At 36.9% G+C, this 22653-nt stretch overlaps 2 protein-coding genes across 4 annotated transcripts in view; one reads left to right on the forward strand and one right to left on the reverse strand.

The window, feature by feature from the left end:
• Positions 1-12567, forward strand: part of LOC311098359 (butyrophilin subfamily 1 member A1) — a 15748-nt gene extending 3181 nt beyond the window's left edge. The window contains exons 2-9 of the mRNA XM_084138516.1: positions 2800-2928; positions 3079-3180; positions 6621-6785; positions 8425-8562; positions 8655-8706; positions 8978-9004; positions 9135-9161; positions 9894-12567. Coding sequence (XP_083994642.1) covers positions 2893-2928; positions 3079-3180; positions 6621-6785; positions 8425-8562; positions 8655-8706; positions 8978-9004; positions 9135-9161; positions 9894-10453 — 1107 coding nt within the window. The 5' untranslated portion in view covers positions 2800-2892 and the 3' untranslated portion in view covers positions 10454-12567. The remainder of the gene's footprint in view (positions 1-2799; positions 2929-3078; positions 3181-6620; positions 6786-8424; positions 8563-8654; positions 8707-8977; positions 9005-9134; positions 9162-9893) is intronic.
• Positions 12568-12571: 4 nt separating this feature from the next.
• itgb4 (integrin, beta 4) overlaps positions 12572-22653 on the reverse strand; it is a 33005-nt gene continuing 22923 nt past the window's right edge. For 2 of the 3 annotated variants that reach the window (XM_084138514.1, XM_084138513.1), the window contains exons 34-42: positions 20765-20926; positions 19867-20028; positions 19500-19613; positions 16751-16900; positions 16131-16319; positions 15808-15963; positions 15528-15689; positions 15215-15322; positions 12572-13655 (exon numbers count right to left, since the gene is read on the reverse strand). In XM_084138514.1, the coding sequence (XP_083994640.1) occupies positions 13516-13655; positions 15215-15322; positions 15528-15689; positions 15808-15963; positions 16131-16319; positions 16751-16900; positions 19500-19613; positions 19867-20028; positions 20765-20926 (1343 nt within the window). In that variant the 3' untranslated portion in view covers positions 12572-13515. The remainder of the gene's footprint in view (positions 13656-15214; positions 15323-15527; positions 15690-15807; positions 15964-16130; positions 16320-16750; positions 16901-19499; positions 19614-19866; positions 20029-20764; positions 20927-22653) is intronic. The other variant, XM_084138515.1, reaches the window with a different exon arrangement.

Consider the following 22653-nt stretch of genomic DNA (forward strand, 5'->3'; position numbering starts at 1 on the left):
AACGGTTTAGAAAAATTAAATAAAATACAGTGCAGTACAAACAGTCGGACGAACAGCGGCACAGTGCTCATTCATTAAATGCACAGCTAAACAGAAGTGTTTTGAGTCTGGATTTGAATGTGACTACTGTAGGAGCACATCTGATCTCCTCTGGAAGCTGGTTCCAGCATGATAGCTAAAAGCGGACTTCCCATGCTTAGAGTGAACCCTTGGTATTTCTAGCTGATGTGATCCTAATGATCTGAGTGATCTGTTGGGTTTATATTCAGTGAGCATATCTGCAGTGTATTGAGGTCCTAGGCCATTGAATGATTTATATACCAGTAATAATACTTTAAAATCAATCCTAAATCTAACTGGGAGCCAGTGTAAAGACCTGAGGACTGGTGTGATATGTTCATATTTTCTGGTTCTGCTCAGAATCCTGGCGGCAGCGTTCTGTATGAGCTGCAACTGTCTTATGGTGTTTTTGGGAAGGCCAGTGAGGAGTCCATTACAATAATCCACCCTGCTGGTGATGAAAGCATGCACAAGTTTCTCTAAGTCTTGTCTGGAAACAAAGCATCTAATTCTTGCAATATTTTTCAGATGATAGTATGCTGATTTAGTTATTGCTTTGACATGACTACTGAAACTAAGGTCTGACTCTAGTGTCACAGCGAGATTCCTGACTTGATTTTTAGTTGTTTGACCCCTAGAGTGAAGGTATGCGTTCACCTTGAGAACTTCATCTTTGTTTCCAAACGCAATGACTTCAGTTTTGTCTTTGTTTAACTGAAGAAAGTTTTGGCACATCCAACTGTTGACTTCATCAATGCATTGGCACAGGGAGTCAATGGGGCTGTAATGGTTAGACGATAGGGCTAAGTAGATCTGTGTGTCGTCTGCATAGCTGTGGTAAGCAATTTGGTTCTTTCTCATTATTTGGCTCATTGGGAGCATATACAGGTTGAACAGGAGTAGCGCAAGAACTGAGCCTTGAGGGACTCCGCATGTCATGGATGTCCACTCAGACTTATGGTCTCCTATACTCACATAATAACCTCTCCCATCTAAGTATGACCTGAAACATTTTAGGACTATCCCAGAAAGCCCCACCCAGTTTTCCAGCCTGTCCAGAAGTATGTTGTGATCGACAGTGTCAAATGCAGCACGGAGGTCGAGTAGCACCAGCACTGATAATTTGCCTGAATCAGTATTTAAGCGAATATCGTTTATTATCTTTATGAGCGCTGTCTCTGTGCTGTGGTGCGGTCGGAAACCAGATTGAAAATTGTCAAAGTATCCATTCGAGCTTAAGAATTTGTTCAGCTGATTGAAAACTTTTTCAATGATCTTGCCTATGAAAGGAAGATTTGAGATCTGTCTATAGTTGCTTAATATGGTCTTATCCAGATTGCTCTTTTTACAACATAATACAACTATATAACATAATCAGTTTTGCATTAAAAACTAGGTTACACTTTATTTTAAGGTGACATAGTTACTGACTTAAGTACTGAGTAACATGAATTAACTAAATGTAGGCTACTTACTATAAACTTGAGGTATGGTTAGAGTTGGGTATAGTTATTACTATAGTAGTACATGTAGTAACATTTAACTACATCACCTTAAAATAAAGTGTTACCAAAAATTATGTCCGTACAATTTGGCGTGTTTCATTGTGTTATCACAAAGGCTCCTAGGCCTGACATCACTTTTGGCCACTATTGTATGTCAGATGAGTTGATTTTTATTAAAATAAACTTATTTGTGCCATAATTTCCACCACCACCATAACAATTTTGCCTGCTATTAAAGTAGTATACTTGTTTTTCAACAAGGTGAGACGTGTACAGTGTTTATGTCATTTGGTCAAAATTTATGCAGAAAGTGTAATAATATGTAATTATTTACTTACTATGAAAATTTTATTTAATTGTGTGTGAGTAGTAGAGCTGCACGATTCTGGATAAATTGAGAATCACATTATTATTATTTTATTTATTTTTTATTAATAGAGGAGATCACGATTCTCCCACAATTCTAAACAGACAATTAAACAAAATAACATGTAATTTAGGAGAGGTTCTGACAAAATTTTAATTGCTTGTAAATAGTTATTTAAAAAAAATCGGTTTGAATGAATGATTCAATGACTCAGTCATAAATACTTCACTTGTTTAATTACTGTCTGGATGAATCAGTGTTTTTGACCGATTCTCTTGAATGAATGATTCAATGACTCAGTCATAAATAGGCTACTTCACTTGTTTCATTACTGGATACAATCATTATAATGATGCAATCATTGTTTGAAGCACCATCTTGATTGTTTCCATAGACATCAGTTTATATCTGAACTATAAACTTTTTTCCCAGTTCTTCTGTGATAAATTGAATATTTTATAACACAGAAATAATGATACTTTGAAAAGATGTTTGTGAAGCTGTTTCATACCTATACGTGACGTGACAGCTGCTCTCTGGCTCAGCGGAGGCGCAAACACAGATTTAAATGTTCCACTGTGATTTTTTAAAATAATTAATTGACAGCCGAATTGTTGCCATTTAGGAATAAGATCGCATGGGTGTTTGAATTGAAATCGCAATCTTTTAACAATTAATTTTGCAGCTCTAGTATGGAGGATACATAATGCAGACAAAGGAGTCGGCAGTTATAATCCAACATGTTTAACTGTCATTTCATGTTAACAGACACAATTGCATTATTTGAGATGTGGTGGAAATGTTCATGACTTTCAGAAAAAAATGAATATAAAAGTTCAGCTATTATATTCCCTGGTGTAGCTTTAGTTACTCCATAGTTTCCAAATCTCTGTACAGGAGACGCGGAAAAGAGTGAAACAAGTAAAGAAAGAGCCATTAACAGAGAGTCAGCTGTTTATAATGGAGCTCGCGCGAGAACTCAACAGGATCTGTCAGGTGAGACAAATATATTATTGCATTGTGCCTGGCTTTTCTTTAGCCAGGATCAATGAATGAATTCACTGCTATCAGCTCAGAGATTTCCAATAGATTTCTACACACTTTTTTGAACTCCCTGTTGGAAACTCTTATGCTGATGTCTTTCAGAGGTCAGATATTCTGGCTCACATCTGGACCGGAGAGGACGTGTGGCCTCCGCACGCCTGTCGAGAGTTCATTGTGGAGACCGCCAACGTTCTGGAGATGAAGGTTAGAGAACATCAACTCAATCACAGGCAGAGGAATTTACTGAATTGCAACACACAACAAGAATTTAATTTTTTCAACACAACATAAGAACAGATCTATTCTTATGTGTCCTGTTTAAGGTTTCTGTCTTCTATCTCTATCTATAAGCTGCTTCATCAAGACTAAAATAGATTACTTATTCTGTCATGGTCCAATGGTCCATATAACTGATTACATTTATTCATGTATATATAACAGACTAGCTGATAATATTGTAGAAAAATATTATTGAAATTTGTATTTAATATACAATTGTAATTTTATACTAGTAAGCGCATACAAGTTTAATTATAATTGTATGCACTACCATTCAAAAGTTTGGGGTCAGTAAGATTTTTTTAATGTTTTTGAAAGAAGTGTCTTATGCTCACTAAGGCTGCATTTATTTAATCCAAAAAATACAGTAAAAACACTAATATTGTAAAAAAATTATTACAATTTCAAATAACTGTTTTTTATTTGAATATATTTTGAAATGGAATTTATTCCTGTGATGGTAAAGCTGAATTTTCAGCTTCATAAATAAATAATTCTAATATGATTATTTGCTGCTCAAGAAACATTTCTGATTATTATCAATGTTGAAAACACTTGTGCTGCTAATATTTTTGTGTAAACCGTGATACTTTTTCTCAGGATTCTTTGATGAATAGAAAGTTCAGAAGAACAGCATTTATATGAAATAGAAATCTTTTGCAACATTGTAAATGTCTTTACGGTCTCCTTTTATCAATTTAATGTGTCATTGCTGAATAAATATTAATCTCTTTAAAAAAAAAAGAAGCTTATAAATAAAATGTATATGTCCCTTATGTTGTGTGTATAATAATAATTTATGGTTAACTCATACTAAAAAAATATTATTAATATTTTATTGTAATATTTTTATATATAAAGCAAAGCAGTTAAATTAATTTTAAATTTACTTCCTTAAATTTAAATGATAATTTTTCATCTGATTTTTTACCTAAATTTAAGTTCAGGATATAAATAGAATGGTAACAAACATTCTCACTTCATTTTTTGAATGGTGCACAACCCTGTTCCTCAGCAAATCAACTCACCCTCCTGTATTAATTTATCTGCATCCAGTAGGAGATACACACTGTTTTTCAGACAGCTGTTATTTCTCAGGATCTGCATGACTTTAATTACAGGCTGATGTTGGTTGGTTAGAACCGTGTGTTATATTTAGATAAAATCCTGCTTTAGACTCAAAGTGCCACCAGTCCCCATAGTAACCAGCTAGTCTGTTTATATCAGGCTGACTGACAGGTCCAGTGGCTTAAGGGTTTAAAATTCTGTGTCAGTTTTCAAAGGATCAAGCTCTAATCATGGTTTGTTAGTAAGTTATGGTATACTGTAGTCCGCAGCACTTTTGTGTCCTTGAGAAAAGTGTTGAGCTGTAGTTCGCTCCAGGGCGTCCGCCTCTCGGATTTAGTGTACTTTTAAAAAAGCTTGTTGTCAGCACATTTCGTCTGAGAAATCAAAGTAATTGATTTGAGTCAGACACGAGCTGTTTATTAAAAAGTTTACTGCGTCATAAATGTCAGCTCAAGGGGCTGAATAGGCCTCTAGTTACTGAGGCATTTATTTTCAGAATCACTGATACTGAATCAAACATGTTGGAAAATTGAAATTGACCCTTCACAAAGACCCTCCCCCCAGTTACTGTTGCTACGTCCAACAAACCATGGCACACTCTCATGTCACACATCCTGTCTCGTTTGTTTGTTGGACAAAATGATGATTGGTCAGATCGCCTGTCAGTTAAACTTCTGGCGAAGGGTGAATTGCATTAAGGGTACGTTTACATGACAACAATGTACTAAAAACAGAAAAGTTTTTCTATTGCGTTTTTTCTCGTATAGACAACAACGTTGTCAAAAAGATCCCCATTCAAATGGATCCACGATTTCGATTAAAACACTGTATTATTCATGCCAGGCCAGTAGTTGGCGATGTCACTTTGAAAAGAAGTGCCATGACGCCACCGCTTTCACAAATTTTTTTATGTTTTTGTAGTTTACACAGAGATAATAACGTTATCATTTTCAAATGCCGTTGTCGTGTAAATGAATGGCCAAAACGCACAAAGGGCCCTATCTTACACCCAGCGCAATTGACTTTGTACACCGACGCATGTATCATTCCTATTTTGCACCCGACGCACAGCTGACTTTTCCCTCCACAGACGCACGTCGGTAAATTAGGGAATGAACTTGCGCTCCCGGGGGCGGTTCAGTGCAAACGTTCCCTGGTGCTATTTTGCAGTTTCAGAAAACAATTCCGCCACTGACTTTAGACTAGTTTTTTCCTGGTCTGTGGCGGAATTGTTTTCGCATTATTCAGATGCTATTTTAAGAGCGCATGCTTGGCCATAATGTAGCGTGTGCACAACGCATACACTTTACTTCTCTCATCTACACAGACGCAGGCAGCAGTTCCCATTTTTGCAAACCATACATAATTACAAGGAAAAATATTACCACACAAGGGAAATCATTGTGGTGTCCATGAAGATGTGAAAAAATAGGCATAAATCTAGCTTACACATTTACCCAAATTATTATACGCCTGTTTAACCGAAGCTAATTTGGGTGGGTTTCTCCAATCCCCATACAATGTCACTTCTCTGTCTTTTACGGCCCTGACGAGAACGTCGGTCTCCTCGGCTGTGAACCGCTCCTGGCGTGCGCCTGGCAAATCCGCCGTTATAATAGCAATCCGCCATGGAACAAGCGCACCTACTTTTGAAGGGAATGTGAGATGATTCTCTGATTGGTTTATTTCATGTTACGCCCAAACCACACCTGGCTATGAGTAATGTTGCTACTTCAGACCAACCCATTTTAGATCCACCCACAAAGTTACTTGCGTTTCGCGTTTGATACTTGCGTTTCAGATCGTTAAAATAGGGCCCTAAAAGTTTTCCGTTTTTAGTTGAAAACAGTGACGTGTAAATGGCCCCTGAGTTTTGAATCCATCGTCATGTGTATTATGTATTCAGTTTATAGGCAGTGGCACGTCGTTTTTCTTTACAAATTGACATTGCCAACTACTGGCCTGCGTAGTACAATAATACAGCTTTTATTTATATCAGTTTTGCTGATCCGTGTGAACGGGATCGTTGTCGTCTGTTTGCTAAAAACATTTCCATTTTTAGTACAAAAATACGTTGTCATGTAAACGTGCCCTGAATGTCTAAATGGGTTAAAGGAATAGTTCACCTAAAAATGATAAGCCATTTGACTGACTTTCTTCCACAAAAAGTTACATTTTAAAAATTGTTCTCATATTTTTCTATACAGTTAATGAATGGGGACTGGAGATTTCAATATTCAAATACACCATAAAAGTATCATAAAATTCCAAGTCTTGTGTTTTTACACACTGTGCAGGAAAATACGGAGAAGCCCATGCAAGTTTATACCGATCTGCATCCCGAAAAGCGGGACTGGAAGAGTAATTTACTGAGCATGCTTGAGCAGGGAGGAGAGCATGACATGGGCTCATATAAAAGGATCATCATGGACTGGACCAGAGGACAGCGCAACAGACACCCGGTGAGGGTCAGAAACATCTGCACAAACACTACAGACTCATGAGATGCATCCTGGGGTGCTTTTTAAACCGTAGCACATGTACATGTAACACACCTATTTATCTTGCCAAAGAAATTCATAGGAGGGCGTAAGTTATATTTGTCTACAAAACTAATTTCAGTTATTTAAGCATAAGCCTTTATATCAAAAAGTTTGTTAGATCCTGAGAAACATACATTCAATCAAGCATGTACAAACTTTTGGCTGGTATTGTTTAGTGGGCCTCTATATAGCAAATACGTTTATATCGGTAAATATATTAATAGTTCTATCTCTTTGTCAGGGGTAATTTGTTTGTGAATGTGTAATTTAATATCAATCCATGCTGTAAATGAAGTGTCTGATTCTCTGGCTCTCTTTCTCTCTCTGTCTATGGGTCTTAGTCTTGGGTTGCTCTCTGATTAAGTATTAGGATATTAACCTTGCTATGATCCTCTTGTCCGACTGTGTTGATTACAAACGACCTCACTGACTGACCCGAGAGAGACATGCACAACCCGTTAAGCTGTATAAATGGAAACTCACCATTGCCTTGTACAGTTTTCAATTAAAATAATGACGGGTTTGCCAAACACTTCTAGCTTACTGCATAGTGTACACTTTATACTACCTACAGTTTTAATAGTATGTAAAACAGTATGCATTATGCAACAATACTTAAATAAATGTAGTGTACTGTGTCATTAACCGCTATCCAGCTATCAGAAATATGTTTTAAGAATGTTTTGTTAAAGTTAATGCAGGGATGAAGTCTAAACCCGGGAGACTAATTTGCCACTGGTTCCCTAAAGCTGTTTTTTTTCTTAAAAAAACAAACAAACATGTTTCTAATAAGTAACTATATAAGAGCGTTTCAGGTGTGTGTGCATTTGAGAGCAAGAGGTTCAAGTATCATCAAATTGTTTACCACAGACCTTCATTCATAAATTGAAACACCCCACTATAAAAACCCATAGGAACATTTCAAAGGAACCAGTGGCCTGGTTTTGATGGCATCCCTGCATCCTGTCATCATTTACTCTCCCTCATGTTGTTCCAAACCTGTATGAGTTTCTTTCGTCTGTTGAACACAAAAGAAGATATTTTGAAGAATTTTGGTAACCAGACAGTTGACGGTAGCCGGTAGGGTGAGTAAATGATGACAGGATTTTCATGTCTGAGTGAATTATCCCTTTTTCAGTCTTAGCCACATTGTTTACACTCTTCGAGGAAGTCAACCTTCAAATAGCTAACTAATAGTTGTTACACATTAACCTGGATACGAGAAAGCATTTAAACATCGATAAAATTACACACCTTTAAGTCTATTGGGACATGTATCCTTTCAATATAGCGTCACCTTTCTGATGCCTAATCAATAATTCATTCATCTCTCAGAGTCCTCTTAGGAATCATTTGTGTGTAACTCAATATCAGTAAATACTGTTAGTGAAGTATCATCTCTCTTTCTCTCATTACAAACAACTCCACTGTGACACATGCACACAAATAAACTTTTCTGAAAACTTTGAACATCGACAGTTTCTGAAGTGTGTTTTAAAAAGATGTATTTTATGATTTTTGCTTCCGGCCTCTGTCATTTATCAGTTTGTCTCTCCAGCACGGTATCTGGCCGGGTGAGGCGGTGTTGATGATGTTGGATGACGTGGAGCTGCAGTGGAAGCGGGGTCACCTGTCACACCTGCAGTCTGCCGTGGAGCTGCTCATTGGCCTCGTTCTTGGGGAACACCTCGACAAGGTGCAATGCCTCATTCATAGACTTGCATAAAATTCAAAATCTGCAATTTATATTTTTAACTGATCTAATAACAAGCACCACTGACATTGCAGGAGCTCATTCCAAGACTGTGGCTGGTACAAAAACAAAAGACCCAGAAGATCGGTGAGCAGGCAATGACATTAATGCCTTAGAATTATTTTTGAAGGATAATTACCTACAGCTGCTGTAAGCGATTTCTGCACCACTAGTGGCACCAAATGGAATTGCAAAAACAAAGCTTATATTGCTTACACAGTATATGTTTATGGTAGTTTCCTTCAAATCACATACAGCAGTTTTATTAGATCAGACCTAAATTTCTTTGGATATTGAGAAGATGATCGGCATGTCTTGAATGGGCTTTCTGGTAATCTCTCTCTCTGATCTTTTATAGATTTCACTGGCTACATTCCACACATTGGTGAGAGAGTAATAGTTTCAGCAATAAAACAATTTTTTAACACTATTTTAATGCACTGATATTCAGGCCATCAGTGGAATAGTTTATATTATCTTATGTAGTAACACAGAAATATTGCTCTTTGTTTCAGTGTGGAACTGGATATGTGATGCTGCAGGTATGTGTCACTGCTTAATATTTTTGTTTGATACATTTTGTTCAGGATTCTGAACGTTTAAAAGCATTTATTTGAAAAAGAAATATTTTGAAACATTATAAATGTCTTGTCTTTACTATCACTTTTGACCAATTTAATGCAGCCTTCCTGAATAAAAGTATTCATTTATTTTAGAAAATCTGACTTACTTTTGAATGGTGTGTGTATTACAGAAGCCCTGAACTGCAACGTAAAAAAAAAAAAAAAATCCGTAAAAAAAAAAAAAAGAATAAAAAATTATGATAATAAAGTCGTATCATTTCGAGAATAAAGTTGAAATATTTCAAGTTATTCTCCAAATATTTCAAGAATAAAGTCGAAATGTTTCAACTTTATTCTCCAAATATTTTGACTTTATTCTCATAATATTCAAAAAATTTTCCACTGATTTTTTATACAGTATATATATATATATCAGAATGACAAATGGTGGACAATATGAGAAAAATAAAGAGTAAGTAGTGGTAGAAAAATAAAATGGGCAATTTTTCCGAATATTTTTATCTGTATGCTATGTATTTCATACTTATAAGAGTATTTCATTATTATTTTAGAATTATCCTAGCATCAAACTTTTTTAATTGGCAGTCTGCCTTTTTTTTTTTTTTTTTTTTTAGATATCTAGCTTTTTGAAAACCTTCCAGGATAAACCTAAAATCATAAATCTAACCATAGTGCGGCCTTATTTTACAGTGGAGGTGACTTTTGACCCAGAGACGGCCAACCCTGCCCTTGTTCTGTCTGAGGACTGCAAGCGCATGCAGTGTGGCCTGGAGCGGCGCGGGGTCTCCTGCAGTCGGAGGCGCTTCGACGGCTGGTGGTGCTGTTTCGGCTCAGAGGGCTTCTCGGCAGGACGCCGGTACTGGGAGGTGGAAGTGGGCGACCGTGACTGGCGTCTCGGGGTGGCCAAAGAATCAGCCGTCTGCAAAGGCTACAGACCGCTCAACACTCAGAGCGGATACCTCACCCTCAGGCTGGAGCGGGGGTCCGAGCTCAAGGCCCTGACCGCACCGCCTACCTTCTTGCCCCAGTCGCTCATCCCGCGGAGGGTGGGAGTGTACCTGGACTATGAGGAGGGGCAGCTGTCCTTCTATGACATCCAAAAGCGCGCGCACATCTACACATACAGCGAGAGGTTCACAGAGAAGCTTTACCCGGTGTTTGGGACGGTGGAGATGGTGCGTGAGATGGTGATCAGGCCTGCAGATCTGAGGGAGCGATGTCTCTGTAAGGGACAGTGTCTGTTCTTCTAACGTACACAACGAACGCGCAATTCTCACGCACATGGATACGAAAAAAATCACACACCATAAAACATTCATACAGTTCATTCATTTGATGAATTTGCATAGAAGGTATTTTACATTAGTAGCTAAAGCTGTAATTTCTGCACCACAAGGTATAAAAAAAAAAAAAGAGTTGTTAAACAGTCTGTTACTGGTCAGACAAACAGATAGTCCCGCCCAAAACTCATGTCTTTAGTGCTACAGTGATGATGTATTTTTGTAGGTCAACCTGGTTCCCTTGACAAAAACCCAGTAGGATTTTTCCAATGGCTTTTGCGAAGCATCAAGGCTTTCCTCAACTGTATCGCAAAAGGATTCATTAATCGAAGCTTTTGGATTATGGCAGAAAATAAGCTCTGTGACCAACAACGGTTTATGATTCTTGCACATTTTGTTTTGTTCATTTTCACAAATGAACACAACTTTTATGAATTTTGAAGACTAAATTCAATCACCAGAAGTAAAAAGCTAAACGTAGTCTATAAACGAACTACGCCACTGTCGCATGACTTCACTGTCAACACCACGTAGCATACAAAGATGCTTTTAGTCTTTTTTAAAAAACATTTTCTCTGAAAGTTTGAGTTGGAATAGTTTGCAAGAGCACAAGGCTGTAAAAGTGAATGAGTTTTCCTGTTCGGCTGATGACGTTTAATGCCCCCGACAGCTTCTTTAGCCTCATTTAGCCATTTGTTTGCAACTGCCTTTTTCAAGACAAGTAAAAGCTGTAAAAATTCCTAAGGGGTATTACTGATGTATTTTAAGTTGTAGAATGAAATGTGAAAATATCTTGAGCTTGTGTTCACCACAGACCTTATTTCAAGCATTTAACCAAAAACCCATTCAAACAAACCCATTGACTTCAGGATGATGGAACCGGAAGTGCTAAAATGCTAACTCGTTTCCATGTTTTGGCCTACAAAAATACCTCCTGCAGACAGTGTTGGGGGTGTGCGCTGTGACGGTTACTGTAGACTAAATGTGAACATGCATTTACTCATCTCACTTGCACTAAAGTATTCCTCAAAATGAATTAAAACAATGAAATGCAAATGAAAACCTGCAATAATTAAATATGTTAAATAACACCAATATGCTTTGTTTAACCTTACTTTATTAACCAATTGCTTTGCTGCTGATCCAGTTCAACCATACTAATAAGCAAAAATTGACTAAACATCACGTTTGATTATTTTTTTTTTTGATTGCTGAAAGAGTTTAACTTTCTTCTCCTGCATCCTGTTCTTCTGTGATCTAAATATGCAGTGAGAAGTTTTGCATACTACATACCTACATACTACAGCTTGAATATGATGGTGAAATGCAATTATCTATAAAAATCTTAAATAAAAAAATAAAAATTCCCTAAGTCAAAAGCTGAAAGGTTTGTTTGAGCTGCGCCCTCTACTGTACAGGAGTGAATTTGCTTTCCCTCAGCCTGAGGCTTATTCATTTCACTTTTGGTGCGAAAGGGCCCTTTAAATTTGCCAAAAAATTGAACTGTTTTTTTAATTATTTTTTTTAACAAACAAGCAAGCCCAGCTCAGCTGAGTAAAGGTAACACAAAATCAATGCAACGCATTACTTTCCATAAAAAGTAACTAAGTAATGCAATTATTACTTTTTTTAGGGAGTAACGCATTGAAAAATCTCTTCTAGTCTACTCACATTTGATAGAATGTTCAGCATTCAAAATGTAACCGACAGCGATTGTGTCATTGTAATATTGCATACTGAATTATGATTTATTTGCATATTTTTACCCGTATATGTTTACCCATTCGTTATATTTACAAGTACAGCCAACAGAAAATGATTATATATAACACCTAACTGTTCTTTTGCTGCCCTGAATGTACTGCTCCCTTAGCAAATGCAAATCTCATTTTAACAAGTATGGGATGTAATCACATCTTACTCCATGTTTGTTTGTTTGTTTTTCAGTAACATAAGAAAGCATATAGAGGGCACTGTCAGCTCGTACTCGTTTAATCTACATAAGCATTTCAGTAGGTCCACAGTGTGCTAAAAACTGTTGATAGCACCTAAACCTGTTTCTAATAAACAAAGCTAACACACAATGAGTCGACTGGTAGAATGATTTATTGTTTCATTAAGTGCGGTGAACTGATATGCAGTGAGAAGTTTTGCATACTACATACTACAGCTTCAATATGATGGTGAAATGCAATTATCGTATAAAAATCTTTAAAAAAAAAAAATAATAAATTCCCCTAAGTCAAAAGTACCGAACAGATTATTAAAGACAGTAAAAAATTTATTTAAGGTTACACAAGTGTGATGTCGGTAATCTTTTCGGAGTTGCCAGTAGTGTACTAAACTAAAATACAGCGGCAGGCCTAAAGTTGCAACAGCACATCTTGCAACTAGGCAATAAAAAAACAAACCTCAGTAACATATTTACAATCCAAAGAATCGAGTCCATATGCATGTGCTTGTGTTGCAACATTTAATACAACCCTTAACAAGTAAAATTTGATTTAGAAGGAAATTAGTTAGTTAAAGATAAAGTGTAAACTCTAAATCATAAGACATGTCACATTTGATGTGAAAAATACATTTAGAAAACCTCTATGCTCAAAAAACGTGATACAACTTGAAAGCAACATAATGATATAAAATCTGCTGAATTCAAACCTTGTCAGAATGAAAGCAATCAAGCTCAAATAAGCAACAGAAGATCTCTAACCTATCCCATGGCGCATACGTCAATAACATTTCTCACAAACACTGTAGGAAACATGGTTTGATGCTAAAAGTTTTACCAAATACCTGTTTGGAAGCGATAACACTAAAAGGTTTTTAAGTATTTACATTCAACTAAATATCAAGGCTTGAAGACTTTGGTCTTGATGAGCTATAATCCAAGGAATCCAAGAGCTCAGCTGTTCTCATCCTCACATAAAAACCATATGTTGTGCACATTGGTCGGTGAACTTCTCTAATTAACTTAGTTTCGCTTGAGCGTATATATACACACTTTCTGCAGAAGGCAAAAGGGAGTTGGATTAGGCCTCGAAGTACTGCCTCTCCAGCTTCTTTGTGACGGTGCTGCTGGACACGACTCCTCTCTGCACCATCTCCACCTGCCGTGTGACGGTGCCGCCCGACTCCGTGATCTGCCTGCTCGACATCATCATCATACCGTCTAAAAGAAACACACACATAAACATTAGACACGTGTGCTCATGTGGCGGGCAAAAATGACTGATTCTTTTTTTATTTCAATGAAATGAGTGAACTATATTTTAGTTTGATGTTTTTAATTTAATATTTTGTATTTTTAGGGGATTTTATGGCACTAAATGATATTTATGCAGTAGTTATAATCCATTTATTCACTTTTTGAGCATTGACCTGAAAATTAACATTTCCAACTTAAACTGTCGTAAATCTTTGAATGCAACTTAAGTTTGGTCTCTTTTTAAAGACAGCACTTGGCAGATTATTGCAGAAGTGAAAAAAGTAATGAAAAATGTATACATTTTTGTACAAAATATATATTTTCCAACAAACATGTTTTAACTCTAAAACTGTGAGAAATCAAAGACATAAATCTAAACAAGTTTTAAACAAGTCTAAACAAAAAATTTGCTTTCAGTAAGATTTTGTTTGGGCACAGTACCAAATAATTCCACTAGATGAAATTCGTCTCCCGTTAACTTCCAATGCGGCCATTTTTGACCGAAAAGAGTAAAAGTGTGACTATTTTTTTTCAGTGCCACTTAAACCTTTTTTTGTGTGTGTAAAAAATAATAATTCAAAAAATGAAAAAAAGAAGTAAAAAGTAACTAAAATAGAATTATCTTTGTATCAACTTACTGTTTTTTATGAACTACTCAAACATGTTATGATACACAAAACATATGGTATTTCTAGAAACAATAGATATTAATAATCAGTGTTTGAAATACCATCTAAAGAAATGTGTATTTAATAAATTATACTAAATATAAAGTTTAGTTACATTTAATAATAATTGTAGTAGAATTCATTTGAGAAAAATGCTAATTTTAGAAAAAAATATTCTACTTATCAAAATAAATAATCATAATTAGTATAAATTAGGTAATTATATTTTGTTGGTTTATATTAAATAATATAAAATACTAAAAAAATGTAATAATAGTAGTAAAACTTGTTTTCCCACAGTGGTCTATTTTACTCCAAAGAGTAAATAAATTAAATAAATAATAATAGGTACAAATGCTAATTTCAATATTTTATTTTTGTTTTCTGAAAATAATTTTGTGGTGCTGTACTGCACAGTTAAAAACTTTAGATTACGGTGTTAAATTTGACATTATTGTATAGCAATTGGCAGACTTTGTATAGAAATTTGTCTGATTTGATAAAAAAAAAATCATCAAAAAAAAAAACTACATATAACAAAATAAATTAGCATAATTTATTATAAAACATCCTGCGGGTCTGATTCAATTGAAATTATGAAGGCCGTTCACACCAATAATGATAATTATAACAATAAAGATATAGGGTCACGTCACACTATATTAGGTGTCTTTAACTACTATGTATTAACATGTAAATTAATCATTTGATACTGTGCACTTATTGTGTACATGCAAGTTTTTATATTGTACTTATATTTTAAGAACACCTGCATGTAATTACAGCTGTAATTAATCGTTATCATTCTTGATCGTTCTTGATAACCCAGCAAGATATGTAGTCGTGTGTCTGTACCTGAAGACACGAAGGGTTCTGAGAACATGGTGTGTGAAGTAATCTCTGTTGGTAGGTTAAACACCTCTCTCTTTGTGACTGACTGACTGCTGTACTGTGACATAGAGCCTGAGGAAGAGGAGGAGGAGAAAAGAAGAAGAGATGATAAAGTTTCAACCATTCATTATCTTCCAAGACAACTTAAAAATGCACTGTGATGTATTTCCAAGTAAAACAGAATATTCGCCAGACTGAATCATAAAAAGCAGGCTATGATATTATTAAAACATTTAACAGTGAAATAACAATGACACTGTTCTAATGTCCCGCATACCTCCATCTTGGGATTCGATGGTGATGATGCCCTCTCGCTCCGGTCCGAAGCCCTGTGTGGTTTGGGCTTGAACTTTGAATTTGTACGGCATGTTTTCTTTCAGGTCAGACACCGTCAAAGAAGTCGCAGCGTTGCCATTCACCGGGAAGGAGCGAAGATCTCCTGCACGGACACCAAAGACAGAGTCTCAACAAGGAAGCTGAAGAACAGGGCTTGTTTCTGATTAGTGCACTTGCGATGGCTTTTATACATGAAAAATAAAGTGAGGTTGGTGTCTGACCTCCACCGTGCAGCTGTTCACAGGTGACCACGTAGCTCAGGATGTCTCCATTGGGTTTGCGTGGTTTCTCCCAGCTCAGCTGCAGCGTGTCTGGACTCAAAGCTGTGAAGATCAAAGGTCCTGGAGCGCTGGGAGTGCTGAGAGTGAACGGAGACCCTGAACAACAGCACACACACACATATATTCATGTTTAAGAACAATTAAATGATACATACACGCAATAGTGTGGTAATATTTAATCAAGATTTCACAATAGCTGCCACTGCTACTGCTGACATTAGCTACTCTGCCCCATATAGCTAACATAAAATGAAGCAACTCACCTAGCATTGGGCTCAGGGGGCTCTTGGGGTCGACGGCAGACTCGATGGTGATGACTCCCTCTCTCTCAGGACCCCAGCCCTCTCGACTCTGGGCCTTCACTTTGAAGATGTAGGAATGGTTGGGCAGGAGATCCTGAACCACCACAGAGTTCTGAGCGGGATTGTTCACCTCGATACGCTTTACCTCACCTATAAGAGAAACATAATACAATACAATGGTAGAATAAATAGACATCAAATGACAACATCTGTTATCATATGTACCACATATACGAAATTAAATGGTTGATTTATAGCATATAATAAATTATTGTTTGCTTAGCTTGTCTATGTATATATATATATATATATATATATATATATATATACAGTAGTCAACATTTGAAGTGGATCAAAAAAGTTAATCAAAGTTGTCCTAAGACAAGAATGGGTATTGTTCAAAATTCATGTATAACTTTGATGAAAGGTTTTGATCCACATCAAATGTTGACTACTGCATATATAATTTACATATGGCAATACATTGATAAATTATAGTATATAATTGAATAACTGAATTAACTTTAATATATTTATGAATGAATAAGTATAACAACTATGAATGAGAAGAGATGAATCACCTCCATTGATTAGCTGGTAAAGGACGCAGTAACCCAGTACACCGGTCTCACATTGGGGCTCCTGCCAGCTCACTTTCAGGGCCGTGGGCCCCAGGGCAGAGAACACCAGTCTGCTGGGAGTCTCAGGAACACCCGGGTTGAAGCGAGAGTCTGAGGGCACAAGTAGTGCAGACGGTAAAAATTTCAAACCACAGAACAGACATATTTAATTATGCAGCCACAAATTGTTTTATTGCTTCAGCACTGGGAAAACAGCAGGGAATTAGCTGAGGTGTGTCAGTCTGCAAATGACTATGTTATTCAGACGCGAGTTGTGTGTCAGGGTTTAATTGGTTGCAGTGTTGGGGAGTAACTAAAGAAAGTAGAGACGCTTCTAACTTGACTAAATTTTTCTGTAGTTTTCAAAATAATTTTGCCACTTCCCACAATGACAAGGATGACAAAAAATGCATTAAAATAAATAAATAAAATAATTGTGCACTCTCAAAATGCTAGTTTGTTTACAATTTATTTTAGCGAATCAGTTCATTCAGACAGTTTAAAGGTAGGGTTGGCAATTTCAGAGTGGCTAGAAATAGCAAGCTAGCTTTGAAAGCATGAGATCCCACCTTCCCTTTAGAACGTCTCCAAAGCCACGCCTCCTCCAAAACACATGAACGCATACAGCAGGGAGCAAACAAAAGAGCCACGAGAGACGCCTTTAAACTGCCTCATGTCTCAAATCATATAACATTACAATAATAATGAACTACAGAGTTCTAGTTTTACCACCTGACTGCTGCAGAATCATTTCGGCATTGATAGTGTTGATATAGAAATGCATATCCAAGCTTGAGGACGTGACTCCAGGGAAAAACGTTGCGGCTTCTCATAATTATGGTTATGGCATGAACACAGCATAAGCTTGTTGTTCTGGTTCAAGAGGACTTCTAAAAGACTGCTGCTGCTTGTTTGTGGGACTCTGTGAATATCGTTCTAAACTCTGTATAGCCTTAGGGAACGTGCTGATGGCGTGTGATGTCTGCGCGAGCAGGTGTGCGGAGGTATGGAAATACATTTTGACAAGCAGGTAGGACATGGTGTCATAAGCCGCGTTTCCACCGCAGGAACTTTCCCCAGGAACTAGGAACTTTGGGCTGGTACTCGATGTGTTTACACCGCAGGAACCAGGGTCTAAATGAAGTTCCGGGTAAATATTTCCCCCTCCGATAGTCCCTGCTCACGAGGTAGTACTTTTTCAAAGTTCAGGAACTTTCAGGGGTGGGACTTGTGTGCTGCACAAGCTGATTGGTTGTGTTCACGCCGCATTTTGGTTGGATGACTCCACGCAGCATTTTATTTATTTTTAACCTTCCTTTTTAAAAAATCGATTGCGGTTCGTGTCGTGGCTTCATGCAGTAAGAGTTGTCTGTCTGCAAATATGGAATTTAATTTAAAAAACTGGTGGACTGGCGACGAGTTTCAGGCTTTATTTTGTGGAAGAGGAAACTTTCTGCGCGTCCGTCCCAGCCATCTCACGGTCAATGTCCGCAATAGCTGATAACATATTTTATATCTAACGTTAGCATTACGAGCTTACTGAACACGCTTTATCAGTGCTTGTCTCTTTTCTGCCACAGCTTTTTTTATTAAGTCATTATGTTTACACATTGTCATCTATTGCAAGGCACTCCAAACCATGTTATAAGTTTACTATTAACAGGATTGAAATAGCGCTTTGAGGTTAGTAACAAACAACTATTTACAAGACTGTCGCTATTTATGATTGATAGACGGGGTTCAGGCTTTTTTTAAGCGTATTTGCGAAAGAGGAAATTTTTGCGCGTTCGTCCCAGGCATCTCACAATAACTGATAACATACGTTGTCTAATTTTATACGCATACGAGTTTTCTGAACACGCTTTAGTATCAGTGCTCGTCTATTTTGTTTTGTTAATTACCTCGTTAGTAAACCAATACATAACTGCAGCACAGTTTGAATCTCCTCCATACTTATTATAAATGTGGCGCTCAAAACTGATTACTGTCCGTCGCAGACTGGGAGGAGCAGTTGCGCGCAGTTTACCTTCCCGGTACTTTAGACCGCGGTGTAAACGCAGAAAGCAACCGGTCTGGGGCAAAAAAAGTTCCTGGGAAAAAAGTTCCTGGGACAAATTGTTCCGGGTAATTTCGGTGGAAACCGAATACTATAGTATTCAGACCGAAAGCAATGATTGGACGAACATTTTTTTGTCCCGAGACTTCCACAGAAGATATATGTACATATTTTAATTTTTAGACCACTTCTATTATTGATTGCTATCAGGATGTGAAGAGAGTTTCAACCAGTATAACAAAAAGTGTTTATAAAACAAATTGCCTACCCTAGCTTTAACAAGTTCTACATATTTAGTAATAAATGATGGTGTTTTTTTAGTTTTAGAATTTATTCTAAAATTATATGCTTAATCTAAATTTAAAGTTGTATGAAATAAAAAAATAATTACATTTTATATATATATACATACATACAGTATATATGCATATATATATATGTATGTATATATTATATAATGATATATATTATGATATATATTAAAATTATATATTATGATATAAAATTATATATATATTAAAATCTTTTCAAAATGTATTACACCTTCTAAAAGGTTTTATTGACTTTGGTTCAATTAAGGAAGCTTGAAGCTTGAGAAGCTATGGTTTCAATCAGTCCCCTGATGCACTGATGGTTGTTTCCGCGTTCACTCACCCTGAAGAACACTATCCAGGTTCAGCAGTGCATCGTTGATATCTTCAGACTGAGTACGAGCTCTGGAGCTCAAGCTGTAGCTGGTAGTTGTGCTCTGACTGAAGCTAGAGCCCCCTGAGAGAACGCCAAGCCACGGCAGGGTGTGGCGGGAAAGGGTTGGCAGGCAGCCGTCGCATGACGAGAAAACAGTGAGAGAAAAAAAAGTGTAGAAAACAGACAAATGGCATAAGAAAGAGAAAAAGAAGAGCAAGGTTGAAGCGAGAGTCAGCCAAGGATTCTTGCCAAAAGCTGCACCTTGCGAGGCAAATATATAAAATCTGATTGACTTTAACACTATGTGCAGGCAGATCTATCAAGCTCACTTTACCTAAAGTTTCCAAAAATCCTCCAGGAAGGTTTCCAATGACGATAGAATCCCTAACACCATCACTGTCAGTGTAATGCCTGTTCTCTGATCGCTTCCTCAAGATCACATCCTCTGTGAGAAGCCCGCCATCTCTAAGATCATATCTATGTGTAGTTGAGCCCCCTGATTGAGAAAAAACAGCAATGATTGATAAATGAGCTATAAAGGCAATTTATTCAACAGTTTTGGGTTTAGAAGCATATGAATTGAGGTATCAACCTCAAATTTGGAACACAACTTGTTGAGATATGACTTTTGATTTTCTCACAGTTTTAGAGTAAAACATGTTTTGGCAAATAATTATATATTTCATATAAAAACTGAAAATAGTATTTTTCTTAACAATAAACATAAAAAAAACTATAAATAATTGTAAGTTCACTTTTAAAAACTTTTTTCACTTCAGCAATAATACGCCAGGTGTCATCTTTAAAAAGATTTACATTCAACATTTACGACCGTTTAAGTTGGAAATTTCATTTTCAGGTCAATGCTCAAAAATGAAAAAATGGATTATAACTACTGCATAGATATAATTTAGTACCATAAAATCCCCTAAAAATACTAAATATTAAATAAAAAACATTATAGAACTAAAATATATAACATTCATTTCATTAAAAATAAAAAAATTAAAATGTAGGCTTTTTATGACTGCCAGGTGAAGAGCACTAGAGGGTTAATCAGGCGAATGATATATTAACAACCCCCTTTATGAAAACCTTCAGAATATAAATTGGAATAAAACTATAAAGTTAGCCCAATACCTCAAAATTGACCAGTACATGAGAATTTTTTTTTTTAAAGTTGTTTTGGCAATTTCTTTAACTATTTCTTTGGGCATTTAATACTCTGATACCTTTGCCGGAAATGTACGTTGTGGAGCTGCTGTGATTGGTCACAGCGAGGCGGGGGGTGGAATGGCTGTATGTGGATGAGGAGGAGCTGACGTTGCGGGAGAGGGAACTGCTTCCTCCCGGGAACAGGAAATTCTGGTCCCACTTTCCATTTACAAACTGATCTGTAAGGACATATGAGAATAAGACGACGATTTCATGAATTAGCATAGCAACATTAGCGCATTAGAATTCACAGTTGAAGTTAGCGCTCCAGACTAGCGCTTTGAACTGCGGAATCACCTCAACAGACCCAAACTGCAGAAAGCCTCTCAGTTCAGAAGAAACAATATTTCTATGGTAGAAATGGAATTAGCAATCTACATTAAGCAAGATAAATGATGCCAGTTAGCACTCTGAGGCTCTTGGTGCCAGTTAGCACTCAACCCAGCTGTGGGTTGACGTTGGGTATAGCTGGCATGCTGTCTGCCAGGGACAGGTCTTCACCTTGTGGCAGGGTCTGTGCATGACTATCACTGGCATCTGTGGCTGGGCTCAGGAGGCAGGGGATGATGTCAGCAGGCAGTTTCCAGGACACTTTACGGAGATCCAGATCCGAACCGACTAGCTGGACATGCTTCCAGCGTGAGCCTTCCGTAATCATGTGGGGAAGCAAGCAAGGCACAGAGGATGTATGGGCTGTCCGTGCTCAATTTAATTCACCCAAAAATGAGAATTCTGCCATTATTTACTCAACCTAATTTCGTTCTAAACCTGTATGACTTTCCTGAACACAAAAACATTAAGTCTACGCTTTTTCATATAAAAAAGGTGATTGTGACTATAGCCTAAAGCTCAAAATTTAACAAAACAAAACATCATAAAACTAGGATAAAAGTAGTTAACTCTTTACCCGCCATTGAAAGAATTTTCCAGATTTTCGTGTTTTCACTGTTATACGATAGGGGGTGCTATTACGCATCTTCTGAAAGAGGACAGAATCTCCTGATCAAAACGCCGGCAAAGAAGAAGCAGAAACAAGCGATAGCATATGTAAGCAGATGTAAAATAACTTGATCATCAGCATTAAACATAATATGAATCAAATATGCCTAATTTTACTGAATGAAATGTTGAGCCAGGGCGAGCTATAGGACTATGAAGCTTTGGGGGTGGTGATGGACTCGATCTACTCCATCTGTTTTGATCATCGTTCTGAATCCGACCCAGACAAAGTCTTTGACAATTTTGACAGTTTTGTGAAAATGATCAAATATAAGTCATTATTGGCTGAAGAATAAGTGTGAATGAGATTTAAGAGTTATGGCGGATAGGAAGATGTTCAGTGAATATCAACTTGTATTTTGTTTCTTACACAAAACTAATATTTGGCTTATGGACCATAATCATGGTAGTTTTTATGTCATTTTTGTAGCGTCCATCCCCATTCACTGTCATTTTACAGAAAAGATCAGCCTCTGATTCTGTGCTCCCTAAAGTAAAAAGTCATACAGTTTGCAACAACCCGATGACAGAATTTTCATATTTGGGTAAACTATTCCTTTAATAACTAGAGTTAGGCAAAGAAGGAAAGAAGAAAAGCTGATAAAGCTGATGTCTTCTGAGCCCATCCATGATGTTAGCGATGTTTATTTTAACTAGCAAGGCCAAGTAAATAGTCTGATCATTCTTGCCAAAAGAGAGCCAAAGGAGCCCAAACGTTACAGCTGCAACATTCCCTGAAGGCTGCACAAACAATAAGTTAAACTTCCATAAAGAGCCCAGTCACCCAGTTCGACAAAGCCAAAAGAAAAGAAAAAGACATTGTTCCATGGCAAAGGTAAGTTCTTGTGGGGTCTTCAATGCACAGGGGACAAGAAAGAGCCTTTCGATTTCAACAGGAGTTGCATAC

The sequence above is a fragment of the Abramis brama genome (assembly GCF_963993115.1).
Source record: "Abramis brama genome assembly, chromosome: 16".
In the NCBI taxonomy this organism is placed as follows: Eukaryota; Metazoa; Chordata; class Actinopteri; order Cypriniformes; family Leuciscidae; genus Abramis; species Abramis brama.